The 23,831-nt window shown below is 33.6% G+C and overlaps 2 protein-coding genes across 2 annotated transcripts in view; one reads left to right on the top strand and one right to left on the bottom strand.

Annotated features, from left to right (window-relative positions):
- Window positions 1-680, bottom strand: part of LOC134242632 (uncharacterized) — a 6,634-nt gene extending 5,954 nt beyond the window's left edge. Inside the window, exon 1 of the mRNA XM_062724737.1 lies at window positions 347-680. Coding sequence (XP_062580721.1) covers window positions 347-623 — 277 coding nt within the window. The 5' untranslated portion in view covers window positions 624-680. The remainder of the gene's footprint in view (window positions 1-346) is intronic.
- Window positions 681-975: 295 nt separating this feature from the next.
- On the top strand, window positions 976-23,808 carry LOC134242601 (uncharacterized). Its single transcript, XM_062724701.1, has 6 exons — window positions 976-1,083; window positions 4,133-4,222; window positions 5,890-6,146; window positions 6,987-7,691; window positions 10,649-10,944; window positions 21,009-23,808. Exons 2-6 carry the CDS (start codon window positions 4,165-4,167, stop codon window positions 22,213-22,215), a joined length of 2,523 nt encoding a protein of 840 aa, XP_062580685.1. The 5' UTR covers window positions 976-1,083; window positions 4,133-4,164; the 3' UTR covers window positions 22,216-23,808.
- Window positions 23,809-23,831: the final 23 nt, after the last annotated feature.

Raw genomic sequence — 23,831 nt, 5'->3', positions numbered from 1 at the left:
AGTGAATGGTCGATATGTGGTTATAAGGACTCATGGCAACTGATATTGACCTCAGACACAGCAGGCTCATTTGCTATCACTTTCGGTCTATCAATTGCCATGTGTCCTTATAACCATATATCGACCTACACTGAAGTCCATAATTGTATAGTATCGATGATGCAATTTATCCAATATATAAATATCTGTCCCACCTGTCTGTTTAAGCAGCAACGAAACTCTCCTCCTCAACGAAAGAGCGCACCAAGGGAGATAATCTCGAACCTTGTGTATTGCACAATCTGGCATCCAAAACTGAAACTGGCTGACCGTCACGGTCTGATAGAACTTAAGACATGTGACTTACCTGCGCAGAGCTGTCTCTGAATTGTGTTTATCACTGAAAAGGTAAGAGGCGGCATAGGTTTTCCATAAGTTACTCTTGGTAGATAACTGCCCCCTCGGAGAGTTTTCTTTTCACCCGCATAATGGTGGTGACACAAACATTTGGAGAAGTTTCTAGGGGCTCTGCTTTTCAAGGCAAATAAAAGCGGCTTAGCCTTGGATACCTGCATATCTTTCCAACAATTCTGAGTCTGGAAGTGAAAGTAACAGAAAACATAAAGTTTGCGTGAATTAAGCATGCTGAGCCAACTTTTTAGATTATCAGATGAATATTGCTCTTTCAAATACTTTGAAGTCAGTTCACTTTAAGTTTAAAAAATCCTTAATTTCTTCCATTTAAGTATTTTAACTCCCCAATATTTTTTCACAAATTCTCATTTTGCCTACTTTCTTTTTCTCTGAAGTCGATCTGTAGATTGTTGAGCCCGATGTTTGAAGACATTCATGTACAATAGATAGATTATATGGCGTATATGCCCTCTTTTTAAAAAGAATTATAAATGTGTTTTTTGTATTAATATTTAATAAATACTATTTGGTCAAAAAAGTCACTTGTCTGATGAAAACAGCTACACTACATTTTGATCGGGATCGTGGTCTTGAATAATTCGCGAAATTGGGAGAATGTCAACATGATTCATGTAAGAGGTCAAGTGAAAGATTAAAGGGACAATATGGGTTAATCTGGACCTAAATAAGGTATGAAATTTCCAACTTAAAGTTTTTATACTAAAATGGTTGTATTTGATATCCTATATCAAGTTTTAACTTATTAAGTAAACGTTGATCCTCAAAAGATGTATATAAATAAATATTGTGAAAGGATAACCGGATGTTTTCACTTAAGCAAAACTTTATTCAAATATTGAGGAAGCAAGGATTGATTATTAACTTAATTCTATGGATAAAAATTTATTGTGCCTTTTATCACTCAATGGTACTACATTATTCCCTGGTCAATATAAATTTATATATATATAGTCATCATTGTAAGGGTCTTACTTATAAAACATTCTTAATTTAAAAGGATGAATGTGTAGTACACGTTGCGGACGGAAGTTGTTACATTATAATGTTACTTCTGACACGATTTTATATAACATTAGATACAGAACATGAAGCATGAAAGATATTGCTCTAATTTTAATATTCACAACCAAAATTATCAGCTATTAAACTGTAAAGAATTTTTAATCTGGAAATCTTCTATTTGCAAAGAAATTGTTTATTTTTTTTAAAGATTTGAATTATTTCATTGCTAGCAAATTAATAAACATGATACTATTAATTTGATCAAATGTCTCTTTACAACAGTTTCTAATAGCATACTCTTTGGCATATATTTGAGTCGTAAACTTTAGAAAGGAATTAAATAATTGCTTGATATTGCAAGATTTTTATTGTTCTTTTTATTTATTTACTATTGTCAAAATTTCATGACTGCATGTGTAACTAACACTTGTACAGCACAGCAGATGAGAAAGGAATCCAATGAAATATTTTAATCCCAATACAATCAATATCTCTTTAAACTGTTGATCTATTTTGTCAACATGTGCCTGGCAGATATAAAATAATTGGCTGTCTTGTGTTATCTGTACTTTATTTCTTGTTTAAAGCTTTATATACTGACACATACCTGCATTTTGTTTTATATTTCTGTATTTCAGAATCTAAATATATGGGAGTACTGTGTATATGAATGTATCTGAATTTATAGGCTCACTCACAAATATTCTGTTTTACACAACATATATTTTACATTTCTTAAATAATCCGCGAAATTGGGAGAATGTCAACATTCTCATTATGGTAAGTCATGTTCAGAGTTAGAAGTATACAGTTGTTGACCATGTTGACTGGGGTAGAGGGAAACAGTCGATCTGTTGGACAGGATTGCAAGCTGTTGCCCAAGGCCGTAGACTGCGGGCAACAGTTCGCACTCCGGTCTTACAGGTCCAACAGGTTTACTGTTACCCAAGACTCCTGTCGACAACTGTTTTAATTGTTACACTCCTTGAATGTAAAGATAACTCAGTTTAGTGCCATTTGACTTCAGCAGGCAACAGTCTTTTTTAACAATCAATTTTAAGAGTTCCTGGAGCGACAGTCATAGAAACTGTTGGACTTTTTAAAGTAAGAAATAATATACAGGGACTGATTAGTAGGGGTTAATAACAATGAGAAATATTTAATCAAAAAATAAAATCTGCTATACTCATTTTTTAAAAAAAATATTAATAGAGGTGTATAAGTCACTGTATTAACATAATTCAGGAAACAAGTATTCTTACTATGCACAATATATCAATATTTTCCTTATGCATTGTTATGATTTTTATGCATGATAAAATTCTTATAAATGTAGTAGCATATCAATTACTGTACAGTTATAAGTCCTACATGAATGTTTAGCTTTCCAGCTGGCTATACATAAATATACATATATATTCATTGATTTTTTTCAGTAAGCATATCATACATGTTTATGTACATTCATTAGCAAAGCTAATACTTCAGAAATCATTCTTTGGAAACAAAATCTACTGAACGTACAATGTTATTTGTAAAAAGAGGATGTAGTTCGTAAACTTGTTAGTTAGAGATCATATTGTTAATGTTTAAGAGAAATCTGCAAATACATGTACTAGCATGGTTTTAGGTAAGGAGAGAGAGAGAGAGAGAGAGAGAGATTATCAATTTAAAAAAAGTAAATGCTAGTCAATTCAGCTGCAGAATTGCATGCAGATGCCAGAGTTTCCTGTCGTAATTAAAATTTAGATCTTGAGATAGATATTTACGTGGAACCATGGTTACATGTACGAGTCTTCCTGATTATTGTGATGTTTTCTTTAGATTTTCTTTCCTTCCTGTTTCTCTTTTCTATATCTCCCATTAACACTACACTTTAGACAGTTCTAATGCTATAAAATGTGCACCACATTTTATCATTTATGTAATTGATTTTCTATGCCATGTAATAAAAAAAATAAGGCAGATGAATATAAATAAATTTATATTTTAGATATACTTGGTCTGTCCATGCACCCTTTACTCTTTTATTCTGCAGAAACCTGACCCATTACCAATAAATTCAAATTGTTGGTGCTAACTTTTTATAAATTTTAAATCTATATAAATTTTAACTGTCATAATGTTGTATTGTTAGAGCCTGGATTTAATTAATATTTCATTTGTTTATCTCTTGTAACAAGATCTTTTTGGAAACATTTTTGTCCTTGGAGTCTCATCCACCTTTAGTGCTAGGGCTTTCAATGTTAACATGTGTATTTCCTTTTACCTCTGGCTCTAACTTTGATCTTGACATTTGTCCTAGTTACATGTATCTTTGCTGTATAACTTTAAAAGGATTAATTGGTACTAGGTACCAACTTATATTTTGGAAAAGCCACCATTTGGGGGCACCAGTGTTGTTTTTAAATGAAAGATGGATAGGGTCTATTCAGTCCATCATTTGCCAGAAAACTGAATCCTAAAGTGCACCTGTTTTAGGAGTCATGCAGGGTTCAAATATGGATTGTCTTTTGCTATTACTTCTATATCAAACTGTATAATTTCTGTATTTATGTGATTTCTTTTCAGAAAGGATTTTTTTTTTGAAATTATGATTAGTGATATTAACATGATGTGCATATCTTGTTGTATAATGAGTAGTTCTGTATATGTAGACATGATTGTCATTACTTTCTGTATTTATTAAATCATTTTTTTTTCTGTATATGAACAGAAGATAGAGACAAGGAAGAAGGAATCCAGAGAATGACATTCCAGGACAAGTCCACCAGCTCTATCCTGCCCTACACCTGTGTTTATATAGGTAGGTAGATATAATCTACCTGTGCATCAAGCACTGTTAGTTTTCCTTATCTTTTGTAAGGTGCATATTGAAGGGTTGTCAACACTGTTTAGCTAGCTAAGAAGAATGTCAGATCTAAAGATCATACAGATTTCTGTGTTTTTCTACTTTGATCTTTATATATGTAGGAAAGTAGGAAAGCAGTAACAGAGATAAGAAGAGCTAATGCCAAGTAAGGTGTCAGTTGTCTGTCCGTCTGTCTGTCTGTAAAAAAAATTTCAAAATGCTCCTTCTCGGAATCTCCTACAGTTTTGGTCTGATTTCAATATAACTTGGTACACAAGTAGAATACACTAAGATACATAATTAATTTAGTGCATCAGTTTTTTTGTTTTGATGAACAGTGTTCCATGGTTACTAAAACAGAAATATCTCTAAAATATACCTTAGCCTACAGTTTTGGTCTGATTTCTATATATGGCATACAAATCATGCTTGTAAGAATTAAGCATTCATTGCAACAAAGGAGTCAACTTTAGCTAAACCCTGTTTATATTTTGAAAGGATTCGGTTTATACAATGAACACAAATCATAATTAAAAAAGCAGAAATCTTGAATTATAGGAGAAGAAATAAATTATCTCAGGCTCTCAGCCCAGGAGTCCAGTGGTGGTACTACAGGGAAAGAAAATCTGGAAATATATTTTATATGCGATGGTTCATTTTTTGCTCATACTGTGAAGAAATAAAAAAAAAATTAATTTGACCAACAGACTTCAACATTCAAATGATTTTTGACATGTACCTTGGTACATGTAGATTTAAGTTAATTTTTATGCCCCCCTTTGATAAGGTGTTCTTGTTGAATTTTCCTGAATGTGATTTATGGGAGGTAACTCTAAATGTCCTAAAGCTAGGTCATAAATAAGACTTGTATGATAGATGAAAAGTAAGATTTCATGAGAAAAAAAATATTTTCAGTTTATCATCTAGAATTAAACATTATTATGCACTAGGAACACTTTTTAGCTATTCATCAAAAGGACTTTTATTTGGTTTTAGATCTCATTTTTTTTAACAAACAGTTTGGCAATATTAAGAAAAAACCTCTTCCATGCATTTACACGTATAGAAGCTTTTTTTTTCTTGTTAATTAAGTTGAAAGGGCATATAACTTAGGTACAAGGTAGATACATATTGTTTTTTTTCTAAAAGGAAATTTCAACGTTTTATTTTTGCATATATTTTCTGTGGTTCGGTCATTTGTAGAAAAAGAGAAGACTTATAATAAGACATCAGTCATATATATCTACGATAATGGATCACACCTATTTCTCACAGGGTAAACTTCAATAACATAAGTCCTATTGTTTTATATACCTATTTGTTGAAAAATATTTTTGATATGGTTTAATCTTCCTGAGCCATCAATCATGAAAATAAACCTGTATTTGCATATTAAGGTATTGATTAACTCATAATTCATCATTGTACTGAATTAAGTCAGACAAAAAATAGTTTCTGTGCAATGATACTGAACGTAATAGATTAAAGGACAATGACAATGAATTCCAGCTGAGAGGTAAACAATGGCATTCCCTGATTTTAATTATTTGTCAGGTGCTCTACATGTGATGCTTAATCATCAACTCTAATAAAATTAATATGTACATTATTTGACCTTGTAGATGCAGAGTTCAAGGACATCTTTGGAGCCGCCTCGCGGTGTCTGACATGTTGTGGAGACAGAGAGCAGGTCATTCAAGATCTGAAGCAGATGTGGACGACATCGACTAATCAGAATCCTGTCTTACCTTGTCTGTCAGTCAGAACCGGTCTAGACCTGTTCCTGCAGGTCAAAAATTATCCACCAGGCTCCGAGATCATCATGTCAGCCATTAACATTCCTGATATGGTGTACATTGTTAAACACCATGGACTAAAGGTTTAAATTTATACTAAACACAGTGAAAGGCAACCCCCCCCCCCCCAACCCCCAACCCACCCCCCTTAGATAATTTTTTTTTATATTTGCAAGCATTAACACCAAGTGAAATTATTTTTTTTAAAAACTGCCTTACAAATGAAATTTCTTTTGTTACCATACTACCAATCACTTGATTTTCCATTCATTATTAGCTCACCTTAGCTGAAAGCTGAAATAAGGTTTTCTAATCACAATTTGTTGGGCATCCTATTTTTAAAAATTTTTCTCCAGACCCACTAGGCCAGTTTTCACTTACCTAGCCACAAAGCATCCTTTGGTAAAGGTATTTTAAATTGTTCAAATGAAGGTTCAAATTTATTTTATTAAAAAAATGAAAATTTGTAGCATGTTCTCAATATCTTTTTCTCAAGGACCACTTGGTCAGAAAAGATCACACTAAAAGAGAAATCCTCCTTGCATAATTTAGGTTTAAAATTATTAAAATCATTAGTATTTAGCAGAAATATATATATATATATATATATATATATATATATATATATATATATATATATATATATATATATATATATATATATATATTTATATAAAAAAAGCATCCTCATTTAGTGTAGTTTGTTCCAATCATGACCCTGTGGGTCATTTTATGAACTGTTTTTTGCTTTTCTCTAGCTAAAGTCTAGGGTGAGGGATGTGGCCCTTGGTCCTCTTGTATTTCTCTCTCTCCTTTCTTATATCTTTTTGCCATTTTACCTGGTCTTTTCATAACACAATGACATAAGCTGTGAAGTTGTGAGACATAAAATGTTGACAAAGTTTTCCTCCTTAATTTTACAGGTTGTTCCTTTGGATGTTGATATAGAAAGAACAAGTCCAAAACTAGATCAACTGAAGCACCTCATTTCCACAAAGACAGTAGCCATATTAGTGGCCCATATATATGGGAAGCAGGTAGAAATGGACAGTATTATAGACATAGCTCAGGAGCAGAATCTAGTCGTGATAGAGGATTGTGCTGAGTGTTTCTGTGGATTTGATTGGTTAGGAAATCCCAGATCTGACCTTTCCCTTTTTAGTTTTGGTGTAATTAAACCTTCAACGGCTTTTGGTGGTGCAATAGCAAAAATTCGTGATCAAGATTTATATGACAAAATGCATAGACATTATTCTAAATATCCTGTGCAAAAGCATGGGGAATATTTCAAGAAGTTGACCAAGTATTTTATGGTTTACTTGTTGTTAGACTGTCCTCAGGTGGTCAAACCTGCCATGTGGCTTACCCGTACTCTAAATATAGACCACAAACGCTACGTTATAAAAATGCTACGAGGATTCCCTAGTGATATGGTTCATCGGATCCGACAGCAGCCATCCAATGCTCTGTTACAAACACTTCGACACAGACTGAAAAACTTCAAGGCCACGGAATTCAAGTCGACCAGTATAAAGGGTGACTATGTTAGGGAGCGCCTCCCAGAAAGTGTGACTATTGTGGGGGCAGAGAGCACGGTCAACAACTACTGGCTCTACCCTATACTGGTGGTAAGTGTTTGTTACTACTGTTATTTACATAACATGGAATGTGTGAGAATTTCCTGGGCAAACAGCACCCTGGACAGTTGTGGACCCTATCCTATACATGTATTGATGATAAGTTTACTGCTAAGTAATTTTGAAAGTTTAAAAAGGCAGTAAAAACAAGATATGAATTTGAAACACTCTGCTGTTTGGCACATCATGGCCAAGGTTAAGTTTTTTGGAGCAGTTTTCAAATTACAGTACTTCTATGTCCTATATTTTAAAGATATATACATGTGTACTTATACTTTAAAGTGATATTTATATACATTCAAATTAGTAGCAAAATCATAAGTCTGGGTTACTATAGGGTGGGATAAGGAATTTTAAATACAAGGTTTTGGTAAGCAGAAAATTGTTACATTTACAGTTTCTGAATTTAGTATAAATAATCCAAAGATAAACAAGAGGCCCACGGGCCTTATAGGTCACCTGAGTATCATGTAACAACTTTCCAGCGATTGTATTTGGTTCGTGTTTTTCCAAAAGCCATGAAATTCACAAATTTTGAAGGAGGCACCATTGCTTATCAAAGGGCAGATTTCAAAGCATTAATTTATTTTTAGGTGTACCCCCCTGGTACCCCTGACCCAGCGGCCCTGAAATTATCTATTTTGAAAGAGGCCCCTTTCTTCATTATAAGGCCAGCATTTTTTTTTATGCTTAGGTTTACCGGTAGTTATGAACATGAGAATAAAAAAGTCCCGAAGGAGAAGGAAATAAAAAAAATTTTTGATAAATCAATTATTAACATTTGTACATTCTTTTTTATGCTATTCTAATAGGCTCCTTACCACTGGACACATGATGCTTACAAATAGGAAAGTAGAACATTTAATTGCTTATTTCATCATCTGCCAGTTTGGGCCAGTTATATAAATTTTGTGATGTTGGTCAAAATATATTTTAAAAAATCAATTCTTTAAAAGTCTTTCAATATATCATCATTTTTTAAATATGTGTTAGGTGAATTTGTAGACATTGTTCTAAAATTTACTTGATGCCTAAAATTATAATTCCTATCATAAAACAGACAGGGAGAATTTTATTGGGGAGTAGGGTGAACATTTTTTCAATTAAGTATAAAATAATTTTTCTGGCTGATACAAATGATACTACATGATATATTTGTATATTCTTGCCTTTTTAGTTGAATTTTTTTTTTATTTCTTTAGGTTATTGTTTATTTCTTCCTCAAATGGACTTAACTTCTCCCATAGTTTTATTCATTACATCTGATGCATAAGCAACCCTTTTCTGAAGAATGATGCTTAAACTGTAAGCTATAACAGAGACCTAAACAATGTTGCTGGCAATATGCAATAGCTACCACGGGCAGTTTAAAACCTGGAGGAGGAAAATAATTTACAGACAGATACTTTTGAAACAGAATTATAATTATCTCACCAGCATGTCATTGTGCAACAAAGTCGTCAGCATTTTATTTCTCCTTTGAATGGGTGAAACGTTTTGAATGACACTCGTATCGATGAATTTTACACAAAACCAAGCTATCTTGTCAGATCTAGCTTTATTTACCCGCCTGTGTCATCTTAAAACCGGAAGTGCGAGTTCGTAAATTTGAAATCTCGATCCCGACTCAAATTTGAATGGAAAGAAAAAAAATTTTCTATTTTTTTTCTGAAAATTCAAAACCTTGAGTGGAGGGTTTGTAAAACTGAAAATAAAATAAATCCTGGCCTTAAATATGTAATTAGATCATTAGTACATTAACCAGGAGCAAAGGATAAGATGTTCAAAGAATTCATGCATTTCACTATATAATCATTAGAGCCCCACCCTAAAACAAGAACCCCTGACCCTGGGGCCATACAATTCACAAATTTGGTAGAGACACTCTTGCTCATCATAACTATGTACTTAGTTAGTTTATTTAATACCCAGGTGCAGAGAAGAAGATTTTCAAAGAATTCATGTATTTTCACTATATAATCAATAGAGCCCCGTCCTAACACAAGAACCATGGGGCCATAAAATTCACAATTTTGGTGAGGCACTCTTGCTCATCATAACTATGCACTTAGTTGGTTTATTTAATACCCAGGAGCAGAGAAGAAGATTTTCAAAGAAATAATGCATTTTCACTACCTACTTATTTAGCCCCACCCTAGCACTAGAACCCCTGACCCCAGGGCCATGAATTTCACATTTTTGGTAGAGGACTCATTGCTGATTACAATCATGCAAACAGTTTGACTGCTTGATGTCCAGGAGTAAAGAAGAAGATTTTTAAAGATTGCATTAATTTTAGTGGTTTTGGCCCCACCCCTCAAGCCCCAGGGGGGCAGGGATCATGAAATTCACAATTTTTGTTCCCCTTCACCCATAGATGCTTTGTGCCAAATTTGGTTGAAATTGGTTCAGTGGTTGCAGAGAAGAAACTGAAAATGTTCAAATGTTAACGCACGACGGACGACGACGGACGAAAACAGATAGCAATAGGTCACCTGACTTTACTCAGGTGACCTAAAAATTCCATGCTTACACTTTGTGATGACTTTGATCAAGTCTCAACTATCATACTTTGAACCTCCTGAGATTTGAAAAGGTTTTTCAGCATCTTAAGTAATACTCTATACATGGAAATTTTCGCTCCCGTTTTCTTTTGCCCTTTTCGCCCTATCCCCCTTTGGGTGAATTTGAAACAGGGCGAATGCAAAGAATATAGCATAATTTCTTAAACAGAACCATGACTGGGTGAATTTAAAACAGGATTAAATTGTTTTCAAGTATGAAAGGGCGAAAATAACATGGGGCGAAAATAACCCTGTATACAGTAGAAGGTAGGCTGCTTTAAAACAGTTATTCTAATTAGGATTTCAGAATGAATGCTTTGAAATAATTATTCTAATTAGGATTTCAAAATGAATTAGTATTTAGAAAGTTTTGACTATTGACAGGAAAACCCCGACACAGTGGTTAAGATTCTGAATGCTATGGGGATTGATGCTTACCGAGGCGCCACTCAGCTGAACATCATCGAACCCGAGAAATGGAACCCCCACCTGGACTATTTTGCCCCACTGATCCACTATTACCCCCATGAGGCACGCTATCTCATTGATCATGTCGTGTACCTACCAGTCAACAAATCTGTGCCGTTCCATGTTCTGGACCAGATTTGTAAAGGGTTGGAGGTGGCCATTAAAATCAGCAAGAATGGTCGAAGTGTTAATGTCAGGCCCCAGTCCAAACTGTAGTCCTGGATCTAAACATTCCAAGTGTTCTCTAAGTCTAATGTTTGTTGAATAGTACAAGTAGTTTTCTTCTGGCTAAAAGTTTCTTCTCTTAAATAGTTTTTCTATAATTTTTAGCACACAAACAATCTTCCTCTAAGGGATTTTTTCTATAATCAGATACCCACGGGTGATCTTGTCTTTTACTCATCATGATAGGTAAAAAAGGATATCACTCATGGGTATCCAATGATGATGAGTTATGAGAAATATTTTTTTAAAAATTCATTTTAAATGAAGAAGACTAAAAGTTGAATATCTAAATACCGTGTAAGTGGAAATTTTAGCGAGACGCAAATTTAGCAATTTGATTTTAAAAATTGGTATTTTTCAAGCAAGGTCTAATTTTAGGGGTTTCAAAATGCTCACTAGATAAGCTATTGCAAATGAAACATAATTCATTTTTTGCGATATTCAGTTTTAGCGATCTAAGCACCCTCGCTAATAATGCCAAAATTCAATCCTCTCTAAAAATTCAGCTGATATGGTAATTCTTTGCAAATTTCACTAAAGGCATATTTTAGAAGTACATGTACGATTGTACATGAACTCAATCATTTAATTAAAAGATAAAGGAAGAAATCTTTCAATCTAGAATCTCCATGAATACATTTGAGGATTACAAACATGAACTGCTTCAATATAACCTTTAAATAGAATAAGTAATCAATTATCATCATTTATTTGAATTTTGTTTCTCATATACTGTTAACCAACTATTATTCTTGTCATCCTTTATTCCTGATTAGTCAGTTTGAAATCAATCCACAATGATTAATTTTCACAAATAAGGAAATATTTTTTACAAACGCAAAGCATAATGCATGGTTCGCGCGATTAATATTCGCGATTAAAAGTAGGTCGTGAAACTGGTCGCAAAACTCGCGAATATTTCTCGCAAGCGGAAAAAAGTTGGTTTACAGTAATATCCTTTGAAGAACAAAACAATGTTTTATTGTTCCCTGTTCTTTATTGTTGAGGTCACCAGGACTCAGGTGTTCAGATCAGAAGCTTTTCTGTCAGGTGTGTTGTTATTATTTTATCAAACATTGCTCTTACTTTTATTTTTTTCTACAAAGCAATATTTTTAACCATATTGTCTAGGTATCAAACATTCCTTTTTAATTGTTGTACATCAACCCTGATGGTTTGTTTGTATCTCAATCAAAACACACAGACTGTCAGATGTGCTCCATCTTATCATATTTTATTTCTCTTCTGGATCATTTTATTAAAAAATTCAGATCAATGTTTTAAAGTTTTCCCTGTATGTGGGTGCCATTTGATTGTATAACAAACAAGTAAGTGACATATCAGCATTATAAACAGTTTGTGGAATCTCAGCCTATATTATATATCTATCCTGGAGAAAGACATATTTCACCCAGCCATGCCATCAGCCTTATCTTATTATTAAGAAGTTTTGTTTTTTATTTTGTTTTGAAAAGTTTACTTTTATTTTTGTAAGTGATGGATTACATTTAATGCATAATCATTAGTCTACATTTATCCCAAAAGAGGCAGTTCAATCCTGTACTACTAGTACAACGTATATGTTTTTTTATGAATTGTGTTTGTACATGGACTGTATACATATGATTTCTTATTTATTTGGAAAATTGACTGTGATTATTTTCATGATAGTGTTTCAATGTCACTTAGTATATACAGAATATGCATAATTACATGCATAAATAGAGTCTACCCTTGCCAAAAAATATTGAATTATTTCAAAGATTTTTAATTTCACTGTCTGTTAAAGGAACTTTACAGAAAATAGTTGCAATAAAATAATTTTTTATCTCTGAATTCATTTATTTTGATATGAGCCTGTACTTTAATGCCTGCTTGTGAAAATGAAAGATCATATAAAGTAGCAATTTGATAGTTTTCAATTTTTTAGCTCACCTGAGCCGAAGGCTCAAGTGAGCTGTTCTGATCACATTTTGTCCGGCGTCCGTCTGTCTGTTTGTCCGTCTGTCTAGCAGTTCGTCTGTCTGTCTGTAAACTTTTCACATTTTCCACTTCTTCTCAAGAACCGCTGGGCTAATTTCAACCAAACTTACCACAAAGCATCCTTGGGTGAAGGGGATTTAAATTTGTTCAAATGAAGGGTCACACCCTCATTCAAGGGGAGATAATTGGGAATTAATGAAAATATGGTGGTATGTTTTAAAAATCTTCTTCTCAAGAACCACTGTGCCAGGAAAGATGAAACTTATGGGGAAACATCCTCAGGTAGTGTAGATTCAAGTTTGTTCAAATCATGACCCCCGGGGGTAGGACGGGGCAACAATGGCTGACCAAAGTTTTACATAGAAATATATAGGAAAATTTTTAAAAATCTTCTTCTTAAGAACAGCAAAGCCATAATTGATCATATTTATATGGAAGCCTCCTCAGGTAGTGTCAATTCAAGTTTGTTCAAATCATGACCCTGGGGGTAGGGCGGGGCCACAAAGGCCGACCATGTTTTACATAGAAATATACCCGGGTATAGGAAAATTCTTTAAAAATCTTCTTCTCAAGAATAACAAAGTCATAAGTGATCATATTTATATGGAAGCATCCTCAGGTAGTGTCGATTCAAGTTTGTTCAAATCATGACCCCCGGGGGTAGTGTGGGGCCACAATGGCCGACCCAAGTTTTACATAGAAATATATAGGAAAATTCTTTAAAAATCTTCTTCTCAAAAATAACAAAGCCATTTTTGATCATATTTATATGGAAGCATCCTCAGGTAGTGTCGATTCAAGTTTGTTCAAATCATGACCCCCAGGGGTAGGGCGGGGCCACAATGGCAGACCCATTTTTTTTACATAGAAATATATAGGAAAATTCTTTACAAATTTTCTTCTCAAGAATAACAAAGTCATAAGTGATCATATTTATATGGAAGCATCCTCAGGTAGTGTTTATTCAAGTTTGTTCAAATTTTGGGGGTAGTTTGTGGTACATATGCCGACCCATGTTTTACATAGAAATATATAGGAAAATTCTTTAAAAATCTTCTTCTCAGAAATAACAAAGCCATAATTGATCATATTTATATGGAAGCAAAATCAGGTAGTTCAATTCAAGTTTGTTCAAATCATGACCCCCAGGGGTAGGGCTGGGCCACAATGGCCGACTATGTTTTACATAGAAATATATAGGAAAATTCTTTAAAAATCTTCTTCCCAAGAATAACAGTCATAAGTGATCATATTTATATGGAAGCATCCTCAGGTAGTGTCGATTCAAGTTGGTTCAAATCATGACCCCTGGGGGTAGGGCGGGGCTACAATGGCCGACCAAAGTTTTACATAGAAATGTGTAGGAAAATTCTTTAAAAATCATCTTCTCAAGAATAGCAAAACCATAACTGGTCAAAGGTTTACTTTTGGATTTAAACTCTTCAATAATAAACCAATTTCTACTTTTTTCTTAGCCACAGTGCTTGGGTGAGTGATGTGGCCCATGGGCCTCTTGTTCAACTTTGGCTAAGGAATAAATTATAACATCTGAATAGACATAATTTATTATCTTGTTGACATTTCGATGCTATACTTGCCTTGCATTTATCAATATCATTATCCTGCAATTAGTTCACCGCTGTATTAATTTCAAAAGCCGTCCTCATAGAAGGAATATCAGTACAATTTCTGAACTTGATTGTCTTAAACTCTGTAAGTTTTGATTCATGTCTGAATAAATACAGGGAATGTCAAACAGCATAAAATCAATATAATTGTTAAAAAAAAAATATAATAAAAACAAAAAAAAAAAAAAAAAAAAAGAACAAAAAAAAAAAAAAAATGAACTCACTAAATGATACCCCGCCTACCATATGAATATAATGGCAGTATGACTGTCCAAGTTTTGTTGTGGGAAACCTAAATTCTGTGTCAGATCAAAAAGTAAAATAGGAGGTGCACAATGGCAATATGTAATAAAAATTCTGTGAAAGTTTCATCAAATTTCATTCAGTGGTATGAGAGGAGGTGCGGGTAAGAAATGGGTACCCCAAGCTTAACAGACGGACAGCTAGACGGACGGACATACCAATTACTATATACCCTGCCGCTTTTCAAGCGGGGGTATAAAAAGAAGAACAACTGAAGGTACTACATTAAAGAAAGAAAGGTAGTTCCCATGTTTTGCTTTGAAAAACCCAAAATATGTGTCGGACCAAAAAGTAAAATAGGATGTGCAGTGGCACTATGTAGCAAAGATTCTTTGAAAGTCTCATTTCCATTCAGTTGCGGATAATACATAAGAGATGGGTACCCCAAAGCATGATGTGACCAGAAGCCTCGTCTTGGTCCCAGATCACGTCCTACCTTAATTAGAATTTAAAATCTCTTGAGATTTAATTACCTTCATCCTTCATTCCGAACAATGGTCGTAAAATTAAATATTTTGAATTTGAACTTTGATTACAAGGTAATCACACTTGAGCGGAATATATAATTTTCATAAAATGGAATTAAATCATATACATTTTGTACAATTTTTATGTCTTTATATGGGACAAGTATTATAAGAAAAAAAGGTAACATTTGCTAATATTTTCTAGCATTTTGAAAAAAAAATTGTAGCAAACGGCCTTAGTTTGGCAAAATTTACAAATAAAACAAGAAATTAAGATCTTAAATGAGATTCAAAACGCCGATAAAGCGTTATACAGGGTTGAGTTCCATCGTCTATATCCTGATTGAATATTAAACAGGACTCGTAAACCTTTGAAACATGACTGCACACGAGTGATTTGTACAGTATATAAATCAAATCTTCTAAGGTACTTGAGGGAGTGCTCACGCGAAATTATATATTTTTTAAAGTCTGTAGAAATAGAACTTGAAAAAATGTACATGTGCATACTTGCACGAGGCAGTGAGTACTGGACGACAAATGAAAGTGAAACCACATGTTCTGACCCAGACTAACCTACTTTAATCTGAGATTATAAAATGTACGGCGTATAATGATGATTTATATAATCAATGATGTAACAATCATTATTTTAATAACTTTTATTACCCAGCTGTGGCCCCTCTGATTCAGAAGCATGGGTTGAACAAACTGAAATCTACCATAAATAAGGATGTCTGCATATCATTGCATTGTAATTAGACAAATAATCCCGTCTGTAAACAGACTCAAATAAGCTTTCCTTGTATTTTCCGGTGGAAATAAACTGGAAATCATTCTATTGACCACACCCGGGTCCCAAGCCCTTATTTGATTTTTCTGTTGAGCATGCATCCTTTTCGCGAACTTTCGATAAACTTGAATACATGACTGTATTGATTTGAAAGCTACGTACAATGATATTTGATAAAATCTCAAAAAAGAAAAAAAAACATGATACAAAATTATTGCTTTGAAATTTTTGACAAAAAAAGTAAATGAATATTTTCTTGAAATTTTCGAATTTTCAGATCAAATATTCCCCTCCCTTATCTGACAAATAAAGGCAAACCCTTACCAAACTGATATGTCTGCTGCAGGCCTGCTGCAAGCTTGCAGCAAACAAAATTGTTCGCAGGAAGAAAATTTTCTTGTTCGCAGATGTTTGCCGCTAGCTGCGATCTTGCGGCAAACATAGCAGCAATTGCTGCAAGCTTGCAGCAAATTCGCAGGAACCCAACATGTTTGCAGGAACATTGCAAGAAACATACACGCCAATTTAATGTTCGCAGCAAGTTTGCAGGAAACATTTCATGATTTGAATGCTTGCAGGAAGTTCGCAAGAACAGTAAACAAGTCAAATCAGCCAATGAAATTCAGATTGTACTGGGGTCAACACAGAACTGGCCATTTTGAATTGTTTGAATAGAAGTTGTACATGTTTCAGTATTTAATTTTGTTAAGAATATATACCATTTTGAGTGATTAAAAGTGCATAACTCTGGATGTAGGTTTTCATTGGCATCCATGATATCTAATTGGTAAGATCTGATTTTGTTTTATTTTGAAAGAAATGTTTCTTAAAAGCATGTTTGGGTAACTGGTGTAACTGCTAGGTCAAATCTGAATCTATTTTTTATGAATTTCAGTCTTCATTATAATATCACATATGTATACTTCTTAAATGTACATGTATTAATTTAATGGACCCAAATCAGTTACATGATTTCAAATGAATTAGTAACTGTAAAGTTCTCAATGTTCTGTTCATATAACAAGAAGCAATTGAATGCACTTAAATTTAAAAAGAGTACGGAAACTTTGTCTAGGAACAAATAGAGAGCCTATCAAAACTTCATGATTGCATCATTTCAGAATTGTGGTGGATTTTCTCTATAATTAACAGATTTAGGTCAGGACAAAGGCTTTCTAAGAACTTGCTGCTTGTACACAGGAATGTGCCAAAACCATAGGGAAATTGTTTGCTGCAAGCTTGCAGCAATGTTTGCCTCAGGCTTGCAGCAATGTTTGCCGCAAGCTTGCAGCAATGTTTCCATATTTGGAAAACCCAATGTTTGCTGCAGACTTGCAGCAAACCTCATTTGCATGGTAAAATGTTTGCCGCAAACTTGCTGCAAACTCCAAAGGCTTTGAATAGACTGTCGTGCTTTCTTGGTACATCGCCGAAAGCTTGCAGCAATGCCTGCTGCAAGTTTGCAGTAATGTTTGCTGCAGACTTGCAGCAAATATTTGCAGGAAGGCAATATTTTCGGTAAGGGAAGATTTTCGATTCGATAGAATTGAAGTTATCGTTACTGAATATGGACTTTTTTTTCATCGCCCAGTCCTCCATTGGTTGATGATTTGGGGTTAAAGTTCATTTAAAACACTTTTCATTTTTTTTTTACTATTGCGTTTTCTTTACATTTCAACTTTAATCATATCTTAATTATATTTGTAAGCATGGATACAAACTTATAAGGTAATTTAATCATTTTGTTAAGATTGGTTGTCTTGTTTGAAAAAAGTTATTAAAAGTTTACAGACACAGGGAATGAAATTAGACCTGTACTAATATTTTTTTTTTAAAGGTAAAAGTAAATAGTTCATACAAATGGATATTAAAGGGAAGAGTTAAAAAAAAATATTAATCGATATATGTTTTAAAAATGTTTTGATTAGGATGGTAAGAGAACACGCCTTTTGTGTAAAACAATAAAATATGTTCAAATCAAGAGAACACGCATGCATGGTCAATATTTTTTAAACTTGTAATTTCGAAAGAAATAAAATTTCAGTGAATATTAAATGCACGGGATTTAAATCCGAATTTTTGACGACTTTATATTAACAAAAATATGGCTAGGACGGCATGCTATAGGGCTTTTGTTCAGCTATCAAGTGTGGCTGTCGTCACATAAAAGTATTTTTACACCCTCGATCGGTGTGGGGTTTAATTCACCACAGAGCGCACACCTTAGACACACTCATGACACAGCTGCCTTCCATACCTGTGTTTATATCTCCAGGTAAGGTTGGGAGGACCACGGGAAAGTGAATCGTTCCTGGGTGATGAATAAACCACGATAAGGAATTAGGACCAAATACAGACTCTCAATATGGGTCATCTGTAAGTACTAATTTACTCAACGTTTTTTTTTTTTTTCAATTTTCGTTGGACTTTCCCAGTTTTCTCTGTATTTTTATTCTTTTCTACATTCATTTTCTTCCCATCTATCTTTCACAATCTTGTAGTAAAGGATATTGTTAATCTGATCTTGACTTACATCAGAAATTTGAACATTAAATTGACGCATTTACTGCATTCTATAAATAAAGATAATGACCCTATTTTATTCACCCTTAAAGACACTTTTAAAAATCTATTTAAATCCAACCAACCGTAAAAGAACAGCATTCCTTTTCATTTATTTATTTATTTTTACTGAAATGTGCATTTCGTAACGTGGACTTTTATATTAATTTTATTTAAGGATTGTAAGACAAAAATAAGTCAACTTGAATATGATAAAGTTCATCTAAAAATTTAACAAAATTAAATTTTTATTGAATATGCTTATACATATTATATATATATGAAGATAAAGTTTTACCAAGTGTACTCCTGAGGAATAACGATCTAGAATTAAGGAACACATTGTCAATGTTTTAAGGAAGTTTGCCACAAATTGACAAAAGATTCCATTACAGGACATGTGTCTGTAACAACAAAGTTTAATTCAAGCTTAAATACTTTAAACTCTTCAGATATAATGTTAGGTGATTTTTCTCTTGTATGACAACATTGATGTCATTTTTTTCGTAACAATGGATGAGCCAGGCGATGGCTGATGTCAGGGAATATAAATCAACATTTCCTCTAGATCTGTTAAAGAGAAATTTTAAAACGCAATTCTTCGAACAAGGAAGTCAGAAATAAATATTCCTTCGGATAAATACTTCCCAACATGGGATCTTACTGACAAACAAGAAATGTATTCATGTAAAGTCTTAAAGTATTCTGTTCATTTATGGGCGGCGATTGATCGTGAAAAATATATGGGAACTGTTACTATCTCTCGCTGAGATAAGAACTTATCACGAAATAACTTTCCCTCTAGGTCTTTTACCCACTGCATTTGGTTATACATCACATCTTATTTCTATAGAGTTCCAGAAGAATGAATAATAAGTGTCACTTTCAGTTTCAATTTTTTTTTTATTCAGAGGCAAATAAAAAAGAGCTGCTGGCAGTGCCTGAGTGGCTCCTCGCTAGAGAGTGTTGTACACAGTAGGCCGCAAAGTGGTACACATAAATGCAGGACAAAAAATACTTATAATGTAGGAGCCACTTAGAATATTATATAAACTTGTATACGTATAAACTTTTTTTCTATAAAAGTTAATATGTTAATTTGAGAACCTAGCAAAAAGGAAGTAACTTCAATTCATGTTTGATGTTTACATACACGTGATTGCTTTTGATAGATTATGTGCATTTACATTTTATGAATTTAATTAACAAACTCACAAACTAGACAATAGGCGTATACAAGCAGTATGTGGTTTGATTTTTAATGCGACCAATGTTAAATTTAATACATGTACCATTTTTAATGTTGTAATTTTTTTTCCGCGGATATGTATACAATTTTGTCATCCTTATAGCATACATGGGTACATGTACATTGTAGTAAGTTCCATATTTCAAAGAAAAGCATTGTAAATGTGTTCCTGACCAAGACTTTAGGCGTAGGATAATTCCTACAGTATTCGATGAATGAATTATTGGTTATTGTCCTCAATAATATACAACTCCACAGATGATAAGACTATTTCTCTGTGTGGGTGTTTTTTATTTGCTTAAAAAGGGATTATGTATTTCCCCAAAAAGAAACGTGACCATGCATGTATCTTTCTCCATTTTAATCAACTGATATAAAAATGAAAAAAAAATATCACAGACACCCATAGAGAGGCTGGGGCATCCCCGCCCTTATAGAATCTTATTTTTTATAATATATAATATTATAAAATGATACATGAATTCCTAGTTTAATGTACCTGTTTTCCAATATCTGATATTAATTTCTGTATTTGTGACGTGTTTAAGAGATTCTCCCTTATAAAAACAGTATTTTTATATGATTCAGGGACGTGGCCTCGTTTTTTTGAAAGAGGACACTCAGAAAAAATAAATTAACTAACCTTAAAAAACTTGACAATAAGATAGAAGGAAAAATCTTCAAAACTCCAAATTACTATTTTGTGGGTGGTTGGGAGTGGAGTGTTACTCCCAACTTCTTTCAGTAATCAGTATCAAATTGTATGCATACACATAAGATCTACAAAAACCTTATTTGACTTGGGGTTTGTGTTGGTCACCCTCAAAGCATCGAAAAATGGAAAGATAACGCACAGTGATCAATTTCACGAACAAAACAAATCTGTAAACAAGGCACATTATGGTCCACTGTAAAAGTCAGTAAATTCCAAAGGAGGGATCAGATGCCCATGAGGAGAAAGCTTGCTGTCTCATCGTAAACCCAACAAAGAATTTTTAAATGCCATAAGAATTAATATTTGAATCAGAATTTTTTTGATTATTGAACTTCAACTTGTTTTTTGCAGTGTTGAAGACATAACAGGAAAGGCCTTTAAGAAGATAAAGATCGGAACCACAGACGACACGGGCGCACATCGTCTTAACCGGCTCTATTGTATGGCCTTCTTCATTGCACTCACCCTCTTCTCTAGTGCTGAACAGTTTGTCGGAGAACCAATATCTTGCTGGTGCCCTGCTCAGTTCAAAAAGTTCCATGTATCCTACGCCAATGCCTATTGCTGGATCAAAAACACCTACCTCGTCCCGTTCGAGGATTCACTTCCGGTGGACCACAGGGAGCGAGAGGACCAGGAGATTATGTACTACCAGTGGGTCCCTATCATCTTCGCTTTACAAGCCTTCATGTTCTTCCTACCGAGAATGTTCTGGAAACACTGGAACGGGTATTCTGGTTTTGATCTGAAGAAGGTGCTGAGGATAGCGGATAATGCATCTTACGACAGTCCTGATGAAAGAAAGGACAAGATTGGACAGTTGGCTGAATTCATTGACAGATGGATTGATATAAGGGACTGTATCATGGGGAAAACGAAAACTTCCAGGCGAATCAAGGAAGCCATGGCGTCCGTAGGAATACACAAGGGGAATTTTATGATGGTGTTCTATCTTTTTACTGGCTTCCTGTATTTTGCAAATACACTTGGACAATTTTTCCTGTTAGAGCTTTTACTGGGAAATAATTTTCTTCGTATTGGTCCGGATTTTCTCATGTTAATGTTTGAAGGAAAAAAGTGGAAGGATCTGGAACGCTTTCCATTGGTGACCTATTGTGACTTTGACATTAGACAGCTGTCTAATCTACAACGCTGGACTGTTCAGTGTTCACTTCCAATTAATTTGTTTAATGAGAAACTCTTTGTTATCACGTGGTTTCTTCTCGTTGTAATGACCCTCATCAATGGCGGACATCTTGTCTGGAACATGGTCACATTCTGTTTGCCATGGAGGCAGCACCATTATATACTCAAATATCTGCATTTATCGGAGCCTAAACATTTCAACTCCAAAGGCGCAGCTAGACAAAGAGACCTGGTGGATAAGTTTATCAAGAATTATTTGAGGAATGACGGTATATTTGTGATTTGGATGGTGTCCGCAAACACTAGCCAAGTGCTGGCTTCAGAGTTGGTGGAGACATTATGGACAAATTATTGTGAGAAACCCACGATCAAAAGTTACATGAATCTCGAAGATGACGAGATTCAGTGCTGAGTCGATACATGCAAGTCGAAATTTTTTGTTTGTCTTATTTAACATCTGAAAATTCCTTTTCACTTAAAGTTTTATTACTTGAGATGCACCCATACCAATGCATTTGTTCTCTTGCTTTAACAGGTTTAATACAGGTAAATAGGCCACTTTTATGCAAAACATGTCTGGTAGGGTTGTATATATTGAAAAGCCTCAACACTGAACGTAAGAGAATATTAAACAATTTACATACTTTCATATAATTTTTTTTTGGAATTGGAATGGCAAGAAGTCAACACTGAAAACACATCTTCGCTAGCCAAGGGTTTTCGGTCCGCAACGCTCAACCCTTGGCTAGCGAAGATGCTGAAAACAATGTGTTCATGTAAAAGAACAGTTAATGCCTCGTGTTATTGCCTTGTATTAGGTTAAATTGATCATGAAACCATTCTCAAGTACTTGATGATCTTGTTAACTTATTTTACAGTGCTAATAAAATTGTGAAAGGCCATATGTTGAACACATCTTCATTTTATTTAAAATAATTTAAATTCCAAACAGGTGTTGCAGTTTTACATGTATAGTGTCGGATTGACAAAATTTTATCTCTAAGATCTATTTGTATACTGCATATATTTCTGAAACGGTCCGTTGGTGTTGTTGAATTTGTTAATCTTTTTTCTTTGTTTAAGATATGGTGCTTTTTATATTTACCCATTAGAGTGCTTGGTTATTTACTGCGTTGTGCCACAAATCATAGTTTTATGTAAGTAAATGCAGAATTAGTGTTCCTAAAGTAGAATATTGATTTCATTTTTTAAAATCAAAAACATTTCAAGAATTGTAAACAAAAAAAATCTACATCGATATACATACTCCTCACCATATATTATCATGAGGAAAAACGATTGTCATGTAAGATTTTTATGCAATAGTTTTATTTTTAAGCAGCGTTTTAATTTTTTGGTTTGAAGATACACATTTTATAACCATTTAATCATGTTAATTTTGAATTCACTGGTTCGAAGTATATGTAAATTTACCGGTGCTGTAAGTATGGAACGTATATACATATAGCAATAAGCTTTACATGTATTTTAAGGCCTAAAATAAAATATTGTTTGTTTGCAGTTGCCTACCGACCCACTGAAAATGCACCCGACCCAAACTTTTTTTTTTAGCCATTTTGTAATATTTTTTTTTTTTTCATTTTTCACGATATTGAAACTGTTTCATTTTCAATTTTGGTTTTTATCAATCAGTAGTTCATACCAAGAGTGGAGCTTACTCGTGTATAGTAGGCCTATGAAAAACTCTATTTAATGTTTTCTAACAAAAATCTGAAAACAATTTTTTTTTTCAAAAAAAGAAAAAAAAAGAATGTCTACCTACCTACCCAGTCTAAAAATTATAGATCGGCAACTGCAAACAAAGATTTTTTTTAATCTTGGCCTGATTCTTTAAGATCCATTTTGTCTCATATTTTTGTGATATACTTTTATTTTTTTAAAGTCAAATTAATAAATCTGTTAAACATATGATGTCACTGGTGAGAGAGTATTTTGTATATTGTAATTAACTTCCAAAAACGAATAAAGAATTAAAAAAGATATATTTTATGATCGTCATCTGTTTCT

The sequence above is a fragment of the Saccostrea cucullata genome, unplaced genomic scaffold (genome assembly GCF_032062105.1).
Source record: "Saccostrea cucullata isolate Sc308-1 unplaced genomic scaffold, CSIRO_AGI_Scuc_v1 ctg861, whole genome shotgun sequence".
NCBI classification, from domain to species: Eukaryota; Metazoa; Mollusca; class Bivalvia; order Ostreida; family Ostreidae; genus Saccostrea; species Saccostrea cuccullata.
Note: the sequence above shows the minus strand (reverse complement) of the source record. Positions and strands in the feature narration are given on the sequence as shown.

Bases quoted from the DNA above. Each gene is read 5' to 3' on its own strand.
- LOC134242601 (XM_062724701.1), top strand. From the start codon at position 4,165: ATGACATTCCAGGACAAGTCCACCAGCTCTATCCTGCCCTACACCTGT. The intron at 7,692-10,648 runs GTAAGTGTTTGT...GACTATTGACAG, and splicing joins GGCTCTACCCTATACTGGTG to GAAAACCCCGACACAGTGGT. The intron at 10,945-21,008 runs GTAGTCCTGGAT...TGTTTTTTGCAG, and splicing joins GTCAGGCCCCAGTCCAAACT to TGTTGAAGACATAACAGGAA.